Source organism: Danio rerio, chromosome 16 (genome assembly GCF_049306965.1).
Source record: "Danio rerio strain Tuebingen ecotype United States chromosome 16, GRCz12tu, whole genome shotgun sequence".
Lineage (NCBI taxonomy): Eukaryota > Metazoa > Chordata > Actinopteri > Cypriniformes > Danionidae > Danio > Danio rerio.
In genome coordinates, this window is record NC_133191.1 from 10460857 (window position 1) to 10480000 (window position 19144).

General features: G+C 37.8%; 1 protein-coding gene across 26 annotated transcripts in view; it reads right to left on the reverse strand.

The window, feature by feature from the left end:
- Window positions 1-8033: 8033 nt before the first annotated feature.
- Window positions 8034-19144, reverse strand: part of cep192 (centrosomal protein 192) — a 77113-nt gene continuing 66002 nt past the window's right edge. For all 26 annotated transcript variants that reach the window (XR_012392009.1, XR_012392007.1, XR_012392008.1 and 23 more), the window contains exons 42-47: window positions 16384-16479; window positions 16146-16265; window positions 15832-15941; window positions 12020-12149; window positions 9308-9366; window positions 8034-8429 (exon numbers count right to left, since the gene is read on the reverse strand). Coding sequence is in view for 22 of the 26 variants with exons in the window: in XM_073925876.1 (XP_073781977.1) it covers window positions 8297-8429; window positions 9308-9366; window positions 12020-12149; window positions 15832-15941; window positions 16146-16265; window positions 16384-16479 (648 nt within the window). In the remaining 4 variants the exon portion in view is untranslated. The remainder of the gene's footprint in view (window positions 8430-9307; window positions 9367-12019; window positions 12150-15831; window positions 15942-16145; window positions 16266-16383; window positions 16480-19144) is intronic.

Here is a 19144-nt window from a genome sequence, read left to right on the forward strand (position 1 = left end):
CCTTATAGACAGCAATCAAGTGCAGGGGAGATTCAATGTAGACCTCAAAATAATGAACAGCGAGAAACACTTTAAATTTAATAAAGAGAACACTCCCTCAGAGTTTTTATTGGAACCACTACAAAGGTCTTGAATTAACACTTTTAAATGAATTAACATTATCAACACTCAGAGAGTGTTAATTAGCAAACTCTTATAGTGTAAAACATTAACACCACAAGGGATTACCTGAACACCAGTCAGTGTTGTTTTAAGTTTCTTAGGTCAAATTTTTAACACTGCACCAGTGTTCACAGGTGTTCTTTTGAAAGAGATAACATGATTAACACGCAGAGAGTGTTAACTAGCAAACTCTGATAGTGTACAATATTAACATCACAAAGGATCATATGAACACCACTCAGTGTTGTATTAAAACTCTTAGGTCAAATTTTCAACACTGCACCAGTGTTCATTTGAAATATATTACTTTTGTATTTACATTATGCCCTGCTCTTAATTCTATAATTACAATGTACCATCTCAATTCATCACTCATCCAATAATTATGTGCTGCAATGAATACATTTTATTTATTCTTTAACAGGGTTTTACATGGCACTAAACCTAAAACATTGTCTTGCAATCTACACAATGCAGCAGTCTGGTACAACATAAAACAGTGAGTCTGCACCATACTCCATTTAGATATCAAAGAGCTTAAAGAATCTCAAGTCATGAGGCATATCAACTGAAACATTATGCATGTTTTCACCAACTTCAAATGCATGTAAATGTTCCACAAATGCAGTCTCCATTTCCGTTACCAAAAAACTTCATTTCTCAGAAATATGCAAACACATTTGTTGAACACTGGCAACTCAACAACATCTGTGCAAACAACAAGACCTGTGTGAAACTCAATGTCTTCATGTTTAATCCAACTTGTGATATTTACTTTACTTAACATATCAATCTGAAAATGTTTTTAAATCAAATGACCATTGTCAACATCTGTCAGTTTCTTTGACTTAACAGGCCCAGATGCAATCCCTTTTGTAAAGAGATATGATTTTTCAGTTCAATTTTTGATAAATAATTTAAGATTCTTCCAAGTGGTAACTTTTTGAAAATGTCCATCAAAGTACTCTTCTTAGTGGTGCTTCATTATTCACTCAATACAAATGAATCACCCTAGAATGTCCAATACGACATCTAGTATAAACAGTTTGATCACGCCTGGTCTGAAAATTATAATTTCCTAAGTGTCTATCATTTATTTTTGGGTTAATTTTATGTAATTTATTATTTATGCAGTTGTCCCATTCTCTTTATCATGTTTCGTTTATGTACAAATTAATTGTAGGTTTCAAGTCCTCAGAAGGAATTCAACATTCTGTCACTTTCAAGGAGCCTGATTTCCTGCTTCATCTGCCAGTTTGTTTCCATGTAGTCCCATATGACCTGAAATCTAACAGAAGCTAATGTTGAACTTCTTATTTTCTAGGACTATCTATTTCTTTACAATCATGGAAATTATGGCGAGGGGTCTGGATGCAGACCTGATGCAGTGTAATCTGAGTTGCATCCAATGCTTTTTAATGAGCTCCCCTAACCCCACTCATCACAGTGACGTCACTCACTCCATTGAGTGCATTGTGTCTGACATTGCATCACTGAGTGATGCAATCTCAGCTTGCATCACAAAGGCTGCATCCAGATACAATTGAAATTATGAGGTGATCACACTTAGAAGCTTTAAGTGCTTGTAGACAGGATTTGGAATCTGTGCAGATTAAAAAGTTAAGTGTCCTTTCCATTTGTTTTAAAGCCATATTTATTGCAAAAGCTTCTGCTTTCTCCTGGAATCAGAGTATCAAAAACATCATCTTTAAAAACTACTGCTGCAGTTACTCCTTTGTCTGTTTCGATCAATCTGTATATATGGGTTTATGAGAAGGGAGACTGTTTGTTATTTATTTGAATTCTTGTTTGTATTCATTTAGGTGAGTCAAGGACTTCTGTTTGGTTAGCTTCCAAAAGATTCTTATTTTTGAGTTGCACCAAGAAGAAATATTGCTCAAATCAGGTAGTGAAAGCTTTTCCATATCAACACCCTTATTCTTCCGATGGGGTTTCACATGAATTCCTAAAGGACTGATATAGTTGGGTCTGTTGTAGCGAGTTATAATCTAGATTACAATGCTCGAGTATCTTCTGCACCATTATATATAGCGGACTAGCTTAACGGGAGGAAAATTCATTTGAACGGGACTTCGTTCGAATCGGGGCAAACGAATCGACTCTTTAAATCCGAACAAACGATTCGTCCAGCAATCGTTCGACTGGACAGTCGAGTTTATTATGGCCATTGCTATCAAAATAAAAACCATTAAGTTTGAGCAGGTTAACAAGATCGAAGTTTAAAACATTAGATTCATAAATATACACAGGCACCTTTCTTTATACAAATTTAAACTTTATTGACTAATCTTACAGAAACTAACACCTAACACACATTCAAACGAGTGTAGATAAGAGTAAAGAAAGTAAAGTAAGAGGTTGAGAGAATTTAATGATGGTAAAACCTCGGATTTTGTAAGAGCAATACCAAGCAAACCTTTTAGGGTCTCTTTAGGGTTGCATTAATTTACATCAGTTCAGATGGAAGTGTACTTGCGTTTGTCCATGATGTGAAGAAGCTGCCCTTTGTTGAGCAGGTAGCTGGCTGGTTGTTCTTGGTCCTCGCGAGGCTTGAAGTGGGGTGGAGTCGTTTCAAGTTGAAGCGGCAACGGGCCAGTGGTGATGGCCACTGGTTTGCGGCGCACTAAACTTAACTAGACTCTCGATGGAAAATAAAGAACAGAAGGTATTTGAGGTGTGAATGTCTGAGCTGTGCGATTAATCCTTTCCATCTGGGTCTCAGTCTGCTTTTTTGGGGGTTTCTCTGCTTTGGTCTCGTTCTTAGGTTGTTGCTATGACTTAAAGAGTTGAAGAGAGAGTTACTTTTTAGAAGAGTTGAAGAGGGAGCGGAGAGGGAGAAGAGCCGAAGGCATGGCTTTGGCCACAAGCTTTATAGGGAGGGTTTGTATCCACTTTCCATGGAAAGTTGACCAATCAGAAACTAACTTCCCTAAGACGTGGTTTATGATTCTTTGTTCGAAGTAGAGGAATTTGCATAGGCAAATTTGATGCAAACTGAGGCAGAAATGTTCATAATGTTAATATGTTGCAATCATATTAACATAAACTGTCAACAATCGTTCAGTGCAGCAAATTAGCTTCAAAACAACTCCACACATGAACTGTTTAAGAGCTTGTTTAGCTTTGGTAGAGTTAAACATTGTATGCAGAATTATTAAAACCATAATATTAATACAGGGGTAAGGGAAACGTGGCAAAACACGTGATTACACATAAAGAAAGAAAATAAAGTTTACATTAAAACATCAGTCTCAAGCAAAGAGCTTATAGTAGTCCTTATCGAGTCTGTTCAGTGCTGTGTGACACATTCCTTTGGGTCATAAATACCTTGGAATCAGATTACAACTGACCACGAGTCTTCCCTTTGCAAAAGTTGGCTCATTTGTTGAATAAAAGCAAAATAATTATGTGTCTGGTAGGCCATATTTGTTACACTGTCTTCATATAATTCTAAAAATTCAGGATGGAAGACTGAAAGATAAGCTGTGTTACCTTATTTTGATTTCAGTTTGACAGCATATTGGAGTGTTAATTTTAAACGTCGTCTTTTAAGACGTGGTTCTTTTGCTTCAACATATAAACTTTGAACAGGGGATATTCTGAATGCTCCCAATGAGATTCATAGTCCTGTATGTATGATGTCCAGCATTTTAATGTAGGATATTCTAGCAGATCCATACACTATACTTCCATAATCCATTTGAGATCTGATCATGGTTTTATAAAGACAAAGGATTGTAGTACAATCTGTGTGATGCTCTCAAGTAAGATATTTTAAAAATACAAACATTTCATCTGTAATACATGGGGAAAATACTATGTCAACTATGTGTATTAAAAGCAGAAGTAAATGCCAGTGTCTGTCACCTTCTGAGACCACATCAGCGAAGATTAGTGGGAGGTTTCTTATAAGGCATAATGACTAGCGTCTGATACTGTTGCCACTACAAAAAAGGTTTATGTGTGTTCAGACGATTTGTTTTTGTCCATGAAACCATAATTGTGCATAAGTTCTGATTCAAATAACCAAACAACAACTTAATCTTGTATTGTGCCACACCTTCTTAAGACATTGTGCATGATATCTAAAACAAAGTTTTGAAACACTGAAGTATGACAGAATTGAATATACTGTTGCGTTTCAAGCCAAAACATGACGTTTCCCTCGGATTCTCATGAAGATAATTGTAATGCTCCTCATTCGTCAATCTGCTGTGCAAAACCATATGTGGATCATTTTCAGTAAACACTGTACCATACCATACAAACCATAAAGACCTACTTGGGGTTGCATCTTCTCCACCACAATGGACGCTAATTGTTCTCAAGCCTCTGATGACCAGTCTACAGGTCTGCACAAGACATTTTGGCAGAGGAGATCTAGTGGGGCCTAGCTAAAGGCTGATTTATACTTCTGCGTCAAACGCCGGCGTATGCTACGGCGCTGACGCATAGCCCTTCGCCGTGGCTGTCACTGATGTGCACCTCTCAAAAAATTTAACTACACGTCGCAACGACGCGTAGCGTAAGCTCTGTGATTGATCGGCTTGGTAGCGCTGACGAGTCTGGGCGGGACCGAGAGCCGTGCGAATGGCGCGAGCGATTCTTTACAAGTGTGGAGTCCCGTGAAGGAGCTCCGGATGGAAAGTTGTGTTTTGCGTTTACCTCATTGTTAAAGTTGTTGCACGTCCGCCGGTTCCTGCCTCAAAATGAGTGAGTTTGAGCCACTTGTACATCCCGGAAGTGTTCAGGAAAAGCAAAACAGCAGAGAAGAAACTCGACACAGAGGAACATCAACACCTCACTGCCAACTAGCGTTTCGGAAGTGTTAATGCAGACTGACAGAGACAGCGCGCAGAAGTATAATTGCACAGCCACGCGCGTTGCATGCGCCGTGGGTTACGCCGGTCACCTGACGCAGAAGTATAAATCAGGCTTAAGCCTGGTTTCTCTTGAGCTTTTTTTTTTTTTGTTGCTTCACTTCTATCAATTGTTAGTTTGGTTCCTTGTCACTGTTGCCAATGAACTGCTTGGTTGAAACTGGTGGAGCTGTGCATCAGTGCAGTTGCCCTTTAATAGACTGACCTTCAGCACTTCCAGCTTAAAGGTTCACGAAACCCTTGAGTACTTTTTTAAAGATTTGAACAGATTTGTGTGTGTTGAGCAACAGTTAAGACAGTGTTAGCACCTGTTAGCTTTAATTGTGGGGAAAAACTGGCCAATTTTGAGCTTTTGTCAGCTAATTTCAGCTTCCGGGTTTAAAATGATTTTTAGGGCGGATCAAAATTGGCGACGTAGCGCAAAACTGCAAGTGCAAAGATGACGCGTCGGTTGCTCATTATTATTTAAAGCGGAGTTTTCTTATCCTATAAGAGCTGGCTTCTTAATTATTCATGACTGCACGTGCTTTCCGAAGACAAAGCAGACCTGGCGTCCAATGCCAAGCTCAGCTGTGAAATCCTCCGTTGATGACTGGGTGAGACGTGTCATGTCTCGCGATGACGCGATCCTGTCAGGGCCGATACAGCAAAGCTGTTTGTGTGCAGCAAACATTTTTGTTGGGAGAGCAGTAGGAGAATTGAAGAATAGTGGACGTTGTCTTTTATCAGGAGTTCGTTCACATTTAGACACATTGCTGTGCTGCTGTGTTTGCCTAAATCCTCTAGATTTCCAGCAGGGCTAATGGTTAAAATAAACAAGGCAGAGACCTGCTGCACTGAGTCTGCATTCAGACCAGGGGATTGAAAGAAAAGTCCTCATTTAGTGTTTATTTGAACACGATTATCTTTATAATGAAATAAATTGTGGTCATGTGTATATGAAATTACAAATATAACAGGGCATTAAATTACTGTTCATTTCTTTGCATTTTAATTTTGTAAACTATAATATCATGCGTCTCCTCACGGTTTATGTCTCATTTTGTGAACTGACAACAGTTGTTCCTTCTCCCCTGCTCTGCTGGCCACACCCACTCTTGCCTTTTGTTAGCGGAGCTCCACGCCCATAACGATGCATCTTTTGAAAAAACTCTGAGGTGAACCTGAACCGAAAGTAGATGCGTCATGACCAAGTGTGCCGCAAGCCTGCGTTTGAGTGAAGGTCTCGGCCGTTAGATCGCCCCCTGGGGGCTGGCTGAAGTACAAGTCATAAAGCCCGCCTCCTCCGTGTTAATGAAGGAGACTTGAGCCCAAATAAAAAAAATTATTACATTCTGGTCGATTAAGGCACTGGTTATTGTGCTGAAATAGGTGCAGATCTTCATTTTTGTAAACAGTTTGTTTTTAGCAGTAATTTAATGCTGGGCGTGTCATCGTGATTGACAGCTGTGATTGACAGTTTCTCAAAGCAGCGCGTCTGAGCTTCGGCAGGAGACTGAAGTGTTATTATTCGATTTCTGTGTTATTTTACCATGACAAATTGAGTTCAGCAGTAAACTAGAGTTTCTGACATACATGATCCTGGTGGAACACTGTTTATTCGCTAAAGTCAGGGCTTTTTTCGGGCTTATTAGTTTGCTGAGACACGCCTAACCACCCAGATAGCAAAACACACTCGGACCAGTTCGGCTAGATTCTCGCCTGCCGGAGACTTACCCCTCAGAGCTCAGACTGACTACCTCTGCTGGACCTTCTCCGGATGCCTGGACTCACTGCCCAATTTCAGCCCGAGTCAATCGAGCCAGATGCGGCGGCCGAGCGAGCTGGCGCTGCCGCATGCGAGCCGGAATCAGCCCGCGACTCCGCGAGTATGTTATGCGCTGCAGCCCGGAGCTGGCGCGATAGAATATATAAAACCCTCGTATTTGTTAACGATATTACATCCATTTGTGTTGATATGACAGCAAACGCATACTGAGAAGTTCGGGGGGCGTGGTTGATTTTACATAAAGCGTTTGGTTGGAAGCTCGACTCCGCTCATTTTCGCGGCTCCTCCTCTGGCTCCATCAGACAATCCTTCTGCGCATGTCAAGGCTCCAATTTCAGCAGTCTTTTGCGACAGTTTGTGCCCGTCAAGCAGGCGTTTTGCCCTCAAGGCGTTCAATGGGAAAAGGGGCTGTCGCGTCGTCCATATTTTTTACAGTCATTGGTCATGACCCTTTAGGTATTTAAAATATTATATCTATGTTAAACTGCTTTGACGATTTGCATTGTAAATAGGGCTATAGAAATAAGATCAATTGAATGAATTGACAAAATGCATTATATAGTCAAGTAAACTTGAAAACTTGCGCCTCATTCACACAGGGTATCAGCGTCAACGCTTCCCATTCACTTTGAGTGTGTGACGTCAGGCGCTGCCGAACTGCATTGTGGATTTGCTCACTGCAGAAGTTGGGACAAGCTCAACTTTAAGCGCCGACAGAAGCGTCAGCCAATCAGATTGCTGTATGCAAATACACCAGCCTACTGCTGACTGAATTTCATTGGCTGACACTGCTATGACGATCGTGTCAGCCCCAACTTCAGACACGCCTTAAGTCAAGTGTTGACGCTGATGCCCCGTGTAAAGGGGACGTTAGAATTGCAAGAAACATATGGTAAACTAAGGAGTAAACTATTATTGTTTGTTAATGCAACTGTTTTTGCAAAAATGCAGTTTCTAGATATGCATTAGACAAACATTTGAGTTTTTAAACCTTCTTTGCTTTCCTTTTACAATTTTAAATAAAAAGAACAAAAAAGTGTTTGTGTAAGAAATGCACATTATAATAATTGTCTAAAATGAATCTAAGCATATTTTCAAAAACACTACGTTGTTTTGAAAACTAAAAACACCTTGAATTGCATTTTCATTTTGATGCAAAAATTTCAGAAATTAAAAGAACACAAACAAGTAAAAATGTACAATTTGCCAATAAATTCTGCAGTTTTATTTTTCTCAAAAATGATTTAAAATAAACATGAAAGGTACACAGACACGAAGCAATTAATAAACACTTTTTGAGCTGTACAAAAAAAAGTGAAGTATTAAACAGGTGAAACCACTTTAATTAACAGGTGCAAAGTCAAACGTTTTGTTTTTGCAAAACATTCAGAAGGGGAAAAATGTTTACAGTGCAATCATTATTAGCTTTATCTTGATGCGTGTTCCGCTGGCAACATGAAGATCTTCATGGCAAGGCTTCTCCAATGAGCTCTATAGCAAGTTTAGCATCGGTGTCTGTCTGAACATGTAACGTGCCAGAAAACTGGCCTGCAGCATCTGGCACGAACTGCACAGGGAGGTTGATGTAGTGTTGAGATCTAGACAGACACACAGAAAAAGTTCAATGAAAATAAAATGACAATACACAAACTAGCATGGTTTACAGTAGTAAAAGATTTATACTGTGTAACAGAATACACCTAACATCAGAAGATCGTTCTGGACCTGCTTTGTTTGCATTTTTTTTGTGTTTTCAGTGTAATTGTGGTGTTTGGTGCCAAAAAAAAGCTATTTGTTTTTGCAAACAATGTGCTTAGCATATACAAGTACACCCCTCATAATATATAATATTATAATTGGGCATACACATTAGATAAGTCAGTACTGAAGTCAAATCTGGAGCTTATCATAAAAATAACTTACGATAACAGTCCAAAAACTAGTACACCAAAATTTATGTTATAGAAAAATATCAATTACAAATAAAAAAAAAGCAAAAAAAAAAAGTTGGTTAATTTTGTAGGTTGTAATTTTTTTCTTCAATATTTAGCTTGAATTTAACTGTATTGTCTTTCAATTTCTAAATATGTTTAGTGACTAAAAATTTATTTTAATAAATATATCTGTTTAATAAATCTGTTTTGTTGAAATGCATCAAAGTACATTGCCTATATTCACTTTGAAATAGACAAAAATATTTATTTTCAAAATGGGCTGAACTCAATTATGCTGAGCACTGTATACATATTTGTATTAAAAGATTTTAAATACCAAATGCATGCATATTCTAAACCGTATACAGTTTTGAAAACAACTATTAACAAGCACTGATTCAGCTCAGAATCAGAGCCTTCACATCAGGCATTGACAGCAGAAAGTGACATGGAATATGACTTCTACTTGATGTTATTTCTTTAACCGAATTGGGTAAACGGTCTATTAGTACTTCCTTTAACTGAGAAAGAATGTAACTTACCTTAGTGAATAATTTGAATGCTTGATGTAGAAAGGCTCTTCAGGACTTATGAATTTTAGCTGCAAATTAGAAAAGCTTCAAATAAATCTCATGCCAGACATTAAACAGCAACAGAAACAGCACTGCACACATCAACATGCAATATGTCCGTTTCATGACTAGATTTTAAGATCTGGATGCATTTTCAATAAAATAGTTCTAATCCTTTTTTTTTTTATTAAGAGTCCAAGATACATTTCTTTCTTGCATCAATTCTTAATCTAATTTTAATATTCAACTTAAATTGGGTTTCATTTAAAAAAGTAAAACACCCAAATCTCAGTGTTTTACAATTAGACATTGCATTAAAGTGTTACTGACACTTTAAATCATTTTAGCAGGTTTCTGTTTTTTTTTTTAAGTACTGTAAAATGTATTGGACTATTTATTTATTTATTTTTTGATTTTGAAAATGTATCATTAAAAAAATCTGGAATTCAAAACTGTATTTGGCCTGTATTTTTTAAAATAGAAATTATACAGTGAAAATACGTGAATATATTAGAGGAGTCAAAGAAAAATAAACCAAAAAACTGGAACGAAGAATTGTTATTTTTGGTTTAATCAGGTCAAATCTCACAGGAATCTTAATTCTTGATTCATCTATAAGTACATGATGACACTTTATTGATGTCAATAGTGTTTTAGGGGCTGTTTACACCTGGTCACATTTTTTCTGATCAGATTGCTATGATCATGATATGGCCAGCTGTAAATGCCATTCTGAAATGCATTTGAGACTGAGATAAATCTGATTCCTCAGATCCCTTTAGGAGGTGGTTTCCAGACTAAACTGGACAGGTCTGAATGCTTCTGGTTATTGAAACCACATATGAAAATTTTACTCCAACCACATAAAAAAATAAATAAATGTGAGAGTGATCGTGTTGTGACCTATATGACCATCAGATATACAAGCGCAAATGACACAGATGACAATTTGACAATTTTGTTTTATTTTTTTTTCACTTTGTTTTATTTTTGACCATGAAAAGATTCTATAAAATGTTTATATTAATATCAGACGGCAGCACTAATAACTGAGATGCAGCACACTCCTGTTGCTCATCTCAGTGAAAAGAGAGAAATAATAATACAGAATATAGTGTTTCGTTCATTTACAAAGACATGTTGTATTGTTTTTAGAACAGTATGTTATTTAAAGCCTGTACAGTTTTGAAGGATATTCTGTAGAGATGTCACGATTCTCAATATAATATTGAACCGTTCGGTACGACCTCCACGGTTCAATACGTGCTTGTGAATTGCAGTTTTCTCGGTTTTAGTTTAAATAATGTATGTGCGTTGTATATCTCCCTGAATTGACTGTGTGTGCCTGTAAGTCCATAAGCTGAGATGAGGAAACTCCTCCCCACGAGTAAATATCCAATCACTATGCTCTAAAGTTAGGGGGCGCTTAACCATCATTCCACACTTTAACATGGCGAGCGGCGGTGAAGTGAGGCTGAGGCAACAGTACAAGGAAGCGCCGGCGAAGTGAGGCAACAGTACAAGAAAGCGCCAGCATTTAAATCTGCGGTGCGAGGATATTTCAGTTTTGCCGGTAAGTATAATGCCAATAAAAGAAAAAACGGTGAACAAAAAATAACTGTGTGCAAGCATTGTTTTACACGTATAACCATGACTGCACATCTGCAGCGCCATCACCCAGCAATATCACTGTCTGACGGCAGGATAGCAGAGAAGGTAATAAAGTCCTTAAATAGCAACAATCCCTCGCTGAGTCTTTCAAGCAAACATACCCAACTGGTTCCGAGAGACACATAAAATAACAATGGCAGTGCGGGTGTTTATTGCTGAAGATTTGAAGCTGTTTTCTGTGATTGGAGATGCAGACTTTTGTCATCTTATAAAAGCACTCGATCCGCGTTACAGACTACAGTATCGCATTTTTTCAGCACCGAGAAAATTAAGATGGTTTGTTTAGGTTTACTGAAGTACAAATATGTTTATCTAAAATGGCCAATTTATCTTTATTAACTTCACATGTATGTTTATTTTCAAAATGTAGGATTGTGTTCCCCAGTTTGTACATAGGCTACCAGCAGCTGTGAGATTACAGTATAAATTTTTTTTCATACAACACAATAGGAACCAGTGTACTTTTCTTGGTTTTTAAATAAAACAAAATGAGTTTTGCAATAAATAGTTTTTTTTTCTTCTTAACCTTTTACTGTTCCCATTGCCTATAGAATAAAAAAAAAAAAAACACGTGTCAAGCCATGAGAACCGAACCGAAAACAGTGTTAAAAAAAACAGAGGCATGTATTGAACTGTGGGCTAACTGTATTGTTGCATCCCAAATATTTTGCACATAACTGTATGACAAAAATAGCCGTTTTAGTTATCCTATAATGAAAGTTTTGTGGACTTGTAATGATGTACTACAGCTTGCATATACAATCATTTGATTGCAAAATAAGATTTACGTTTTATCATAATATTAAATATAAAGTGGTGTGTAACTGACTCTTCAGTTAACAGAACCTAAATTTGCATAAAGCACAGGATTTGAACATCCTAAACGTCAATTTAGCAGAAACACATTCATGTGGTCAAATGTAAATGGATAAGATAGCCGTCCGATCAGAAACAATGCAGAAGTGACCAGGTATAAACAGGCCCTAAGTGTGTGCAGTCCATTGTTCTCACCTCATGTGTGCTGGGGGAATTGTTTCTGAAGTTAACTTTCAGTACGCTGGTGGAATGAACACGCGTGGCAGGAAATGTATAGACACTTTGGGGTGCATAGAGACCTTTCCTATGCATCTCAGCTGTAGATCTGAATAAATGGGAAAAAAATAAATATAAAACAGCTGAGCAACTATGGATGAAATTGTTCACTTGTATAGTAAATCAGTAGTCCTTCATCAAACAAGTAAATAAACATGACAATGCAAGCAAAGGACGTTTCCTTCAGTGAAAGCAGAGTTCTGTGTTGTCTTTCCACTACATACCATTTAGAAACCTGTGTGTTCTAACAAGTAGCCATGTCAAATTTGTTCTCACTGCAGCTTAGATATGAAAAAGAAATGTGGTGAACTTAAGTGCTGTATTACAGTATCCTACAGATGTGGTTACAGAAAATGCTCCTGTGAAGAAAAATGATTGTGTGACATCACCTTTACGGTGTTCCTATGTGATACACTAAGACAATGGTTCTCAATTCCGGTCCTCCGGACCCCCTGCCCTGCACAATTTGTATGTCTTCCTTTCATAATACACCTTATTCAGATCATAAGTTCATTAACAGAGAGATAGATAAATTGATCCTTGTATGTCAAATAAGAGACATAACAAATGTGCAGGGCGGGTGGTCCCGAGGATGGAAACTGGAAACCACTGCTCTAAGACAAGAAATATTATAAGCAGGGGCATTCAGTGGGTAGTCATAGGGCTGGGCGATTTAGAAAAAAAAAAAAAAAATTCTAGATTTTTTATAAAGTTTGACCGATTCGTGATTTCGAATTTTTTTTTTTGTGTTACTAGTCTTCTCAAAACATTACAACAACATGACTGAAGTAATTTCTCTTTAAAAGTAACTTGAAAAACCATCTGGTTAAGGAACATATTTTTAATGGCCATGTCGTACAAAAATCGGTCAAGGTGTAAATAAATGTAAAACAAATTCACGAGTTAAATAGCGTTGCTGAAGATTTGAATAAGAAATATTTTTGTAAATATTGCAGTTGCAGGAATACAGGTATTTTTGCAAGTTTTGCTAAGCCTAGGAAAGATTGGCTGTCAGCTCGGCTTTGACTTTGTCTTCTAATTGAATGACAGGTTGTAATGCTGCTGCCTTTTTCTTAAAAAGATACAGTGGAAGAAAAGGACTGAACATGAAAACTGCAAAGCCTAATTTAACCCAATGTGTGAAGTTGTGGACGTATAGCAGGAGCAAATACAAGCACCAGATGTGTGTCTAATATAAAATAATATATTTAATCTATTTTTCTTTTTCCCCCTTTTAAATACCGATCATTTGATGCGCTTTGCTCCACTCTGTATTATGCTACCTGATCTGTCTGGTTTTTAACTAGGTTCGCTAAATGACATCATGGGGGCGGGTACTTTCATTTTCAATGCTACAGTCCTCACCTCTAATCGTGTTCAAACCAAAAGGTCGACGTGGTTTTTCACATGGCAGGCTTTTACGTCCTTCATACATGTTGAGATTGAGTTTATCGACTTGATGAGGGAATGTCTTGACAATCCACACAGACGTGCAACAAGTAAAATCCTACATGACTTCACGCTTTAAGAGGCAGTCAAGCAGGTCGCACACCAGAAGCGCCGTGACACGGCACGGACATGACAGTTTAAACTCACACACCAAACGCGCACATTCGCATGATATTTAACATGAAACTAATCAGATGGCGCTCTGTGGGCCGGCTGAAATGAGAACTGTTTCGTGAATCGTGGCTGGGCGGCGTCGGTGTGTGTATAGAAACCTGTTTAGAACTCTAAAATCCATGGCGTGGTGCTGTGCAGCGCGTCGCAGAGAGGCGCTTTTGGTTTGCTTCCTGCTTCATTCAGAGAGTGAACCAAAGCACATTGGTGCCATTATATTGTATTAAATATATATATATTTTAAAAATCGCGATTTCTCGATTTGATTCAAAATTAAATCGTCTTAAAACGTAAATTCGAATTAATCGAAAAAAATCGCCCAGCCCCAGGTAGTCATTTAACATACTTTCATGTCATGTAAAATACACTAGCATTCTACCACTGCTCTACTGTTTGCCTTATATACTTAATGTACTCCACAATTTGAAATATTCTCAGCCAATTTGCTATACAGTCATCAACATTTTGTCACCTTAGAATTATAAGGTTCTATCTGCGTTGTAAATGATTTAGAGATATTGAGCTCCAAAGTTTTTGCATTCCACTTAGCAAACACTATGTGTGTAACAGTTCTCTTTCATACATTACCATGACAGAGAGCCTAAGGGTTCTATAAATGTAAATTATCAAAGATGAATTGTTTTCTTGTTCAATTTAAGCATACAAGGCTGTGCCAAATTGTTTTTTTTTTCAGTGCAGATGTTAATATTATATAATTAATATGTTAATATGTATTAAATGTTATGCTTTATATGAATTATTGAATTATATTTATCAAATTATAAGCCCCATGAATTAAATAAAGCAAGGCTTAATACACTGAGCTCACCACAGATAGACTGTTACATACAAGAACAGCTTCAAGACTCAACACTCAAAGATGACCTCCAGGAAAACAGCCAGGATAACATATTTCAACTCCTGAGCCACAACCTCTGTCGCCAGACATGCTTCCATTTCACGTGGCTCTCCTCTTTTGAGCTTTTCAAAGAAAATGGAGGAAATAAGCTGATGTTTGCTGGGAATAATCTTTTACACTTCATTGCCGCAAGCCTCCAGTTAGCAACAACAAAGGGCTTAAATAACAGCAGCTTGTATGCAGTATCAAACTTTACAGAACAAGTGGGAACCCAGTGTGCCTGTAGCTTTTTCTAGCCAGATATCTGTTTTGTTATGTTATAGATAGTCAAAGGAACGGAGTTTGACACCTGTGGCATACAAGATTCATTTACATATGAAAAAAATTAAATATTAAGGATATATATAGGATATAATAAGAATAGATGTAGGATATAAATATAAAGGATTAAAATATTACAAAACATACTGTTTTCTAGCCAACATAAATATGAAAAACCACTGCTTTTATGTCTTCATCTCGTGAGGCTTTTTCAGTTTATTCATAACAATTTGCTTTTGTATAATGTTATTATTATTAGCAGTATTATTTATTATATCCATATTTATATTTTTTTATTAAACATGCTTAGATTTGTCCACCTGTCAGGTTTTAGACCATATGGGGCATGGCAGGTGTTTTAGGATATAACTCAGGTTTTTGAACACACTTCGTTATTATTGTTTATTTATTCGTTTGCTGGAAATTAGAACTGAATTTAGAAATAGTTTTGAAACGAATATTTGCGGTTAACAAACGCAATTAATTATTTATAGACTAAGTGATGTCTGTGCGTAAAGGTTTCCCTATCCAAGAGTGAAAGTGATCATTTATCTCATTCTCACGCAGTAGAGGCTCTGTTTAACAGTTTTCTGTTAAAAAAAACTGTTAACTGTTTGCTAGTAAAATGCTCAGTTTTTCCACTTCCACTTACTTTACATCCTGTAAATAGCGAATGCGCTCTTGGCGCGACGCAGCTGGCTCTTAAAGTGAATGGGAGATGAGACTCTAATTGGTTTATTCTCAAAACACACATATAACTCATTAAGAGAATAAACCCAACCCTTTTAGACCATGCGCCTTGGTGCAAAGTAGATTTTCCTGTCCTTAAATTAGCAAAAATGCGTTTTGACACGCCCTGAAAGCGTTTGCGCCCTGCGTTTTGCGCTCTGCGCATGGACCGTCAAAATAGAGCCCATAGACACACTCTTACTCTGTCTTAGTGCCTGCAGACTCCAGTCTCTTTCTGCTCTTCACTCGATCTTCCTTTTCCACTGGTAAGCAGTTTTGCTTAACACTGGATCCTTGTTTAGTGCTTATGCCCTGTACACATGAAAAACTTTCAACAACTCCCAAAACAAGTACTTTTCAGGCATTTCATTTTTTGCAGTAGTTTCATGTACTTGTTTTAAATGAAACAGCATTTCAGCTATCAATCTCTTCTGTTAGGAGGCTAATTTAATAGACCTTGCATTAGTTTGGTTATCAAAAACACAAACTTCAGATTTTCACATTGATCAGACTTACAGTACCACACAGCTGGAAGCGAACACGACTTTTGTGCTGCGGTTTGGCTGCTGGGTGGCATTCTAAATCCCAAAACTGTGCATAATCACCTTGGTCACGAGGGAGGAATGTGAATTGAACCTTTTTACAACACCAAGAGAGAAAAAAAACAACACAACAAAAAAAACTAACTGAATACTTGAATGAAATCTGTACAATTGTTCAGAGATGAGCTGTTTTTACACACACACACACTAACCTTCATGCTCTCTTGCGTCCCCAGAATCCCAGATACCTTCCCACATCTAAAAGCAGTATATGTTGCACGATAAACACCTCCACTTCTATCGACGTCCTGTTCCATGAAACAACAGCAAAGGTAAAATGAGTTAAACCATAAATAATGAAAGGTTCAAAATTCTTCCAAAAATGTCAGAGGTGGAGACAAGTCACACATGGTCAAGTCTCAAGTCTTATACCATCAAGCCTCAAGTTACAGTTCAGTCAAATCAAGTGAGTTAGGCCACTTAACTAAAATAAACAGAGACACCTTTCTACATTTTTTTGACAAAAAGTTTAAAATCATTGAGTCAAACATGTCTGATCCAGTCTGTGTAATTTAATTTTGCAACAGTGAATCTTTTCCTTGTTCATTCGCCAAAACAAACGTATCTTTTTCTGAGTCATGTACTTAATTTGAGCAGAACATAACTTAAAATGGCCAGTAAAACAGTAGAATGCTTAATCATCTTTTCTGCAGTGGACGCACAATATGCATGTTTCATCTCATGTTCTATATAAAGTATCCTGTCTATGAAACCCATGTGCACGGTAAAATCTTGAAGGGATACAGCAGCAGCATGAGCATATCAATATAATATAGCACAATTTTTGCCACCGGCACCTCCATTCACAGTCTGATCATCTTGCTTACCAACATACACAAAATAATGTAGGGGATTCGAGAAAGCAGCTTCAGTGCCAGGCAGCAGTTTAAATGTACATGCTCAAGTTGAGCAAGTGTGACCATTAAGTTCGGCCATACCAAATTCTCGTCTTTTTGACTCGTTTGACTGAAATTGTGGTGTGATTGCATAGGCACCTCCATGTTAGCTTACTATCATGCAGTATAAGTGTACTGCTATTCAGCTTCCACATGTAACATTAGTCCACACATTCATTTAAGATAGACATTAATGGCCGCCTCATTTTAACCTTCCTGTCGTGTTCAGGTCAAATCTGACCGATTTACAACTTAAATCACTCATAAATATTGTGTTTTACATCCTATTGCCTCAAGGCCTTATGATATCCTCCACACTATGCATTTGAACATATAAAAGTGATGATCACCTCTTTCATTAAATTTTGAGTGTTTTAATCAACGTTGTTACACTTGTGGTGTTCCCGGTCAAAAGTGGCCGCCATAGGAAATGAATGGGTATCCAGACTATATTCATCCATTAGACAGAAAACCTCCCCACACAGACTACCCCAACTCACTCACTCACTCATTCACTCGCTCGCTCGCTCACTCGCTCACTCACTCGCACACTCACTCGCACACTCACTCGCACACTCACTCGCACACTCACTCGCACACTCACTCGCACACTCACTCGCACACTCACTCGCACACTCACTCGCACACTCACTCGCACACTCACTCGCACACTCACTCGCACACTCACTCGCACACTCACTCGCTCACTCACTCGCTCACTCACTCGCTCACTCACTCGCTCACTCACTCGCTCACTCACTCGCTCACTCACTCGCTCACTCACTCGCTCACTCACTCGCTCACTCACTCACTCACTCGCTCACTCACTCGCTCACTCACTCGCTCGCTCACTCGCTCGCTCACTCACTCGCTCACTCACTCGCTCACTCACTCGCTCACTCACTCGCTCACTCACTCACTCGCTCACTCACTCGCTCACTCACTCGCTCACTCACTCGCTCACTCACTCACTCCAGACTGAACAATGCCTTTCAGTCTGATCTCACAAGGAAACATAATTATTTTACGTTTTGTCAGTTTGGTGGCTAATTCATACGAGTTCAGTCGTACAAAAATGAATGTTTTTTAAAAGGAGACGTAACACCTAAACCCAATCGTCATTCATTGGAGATAAGCAAATTGTACAAAACTGTATAAATGAGATCGTACAATTTCATATGGATTAGATACTAAACCAATAAGTTATGAAATGTCATGAAAGAGTTGGATCCTCCAACGTGAATTAGCTTCCTCAGTGTATCATTTCTTCACCCAGACTAGGTGTCTGTTATGTGAATTCATCCGTGTGTCTTTCTTTCTTTCTTTCTTTCAATCTCCGTTTAGCCAATCTCTGAGTCTAGCAGGAGCACTTTTAGCTTAGCTTAGCAGCAAATATTTTGGTTACACTTAACAATAAGGTTCATTAGTTAATGTGAAGTAATGCATTTACTAACGGGAACAAACAATGAACAATACATTTACTACTGTATTTGTTCATGTTAGTTAACGTTAGTTAGTGAAAATACAGTAGTTCATTGTCAGTTCATGTTAACTCATGGTGCATTAACTAATGTTAACAAGCTTGGACTTGGATGTTAATAATGCATTAGTAAATGTTCAATTATGAATAATAAATGGTGTACAAGTGTTGTTCATGATTAGTTCATGTTAGTAAATGCATTAACTTATGAACCTTATTGTAAAGTGTTACCAATATTTTATAATATTAGACCGTTATTTTTTCACTCAAAAATGACCAAAGTATAACTAGTGCTAGTTCTGTGTCCATGCTCACCGTATATACCCTCAATCACTATTCCCTATATTAGTACATCTGAAGGATTGAAAATTCGATCACTCAGAACACAGGAAAGGATAGCATTTTGTTTGTGCTTTGCTGGTTGATAAACCATTCAGATGGATTAAATGTAAGTTTTTTTTTGGTCAGACCCTGTGATCGTTATTTTAGTTAGCTGTCTATTAGTAATGAAAAAGTATTTAGTTTTCTGTCATCTAT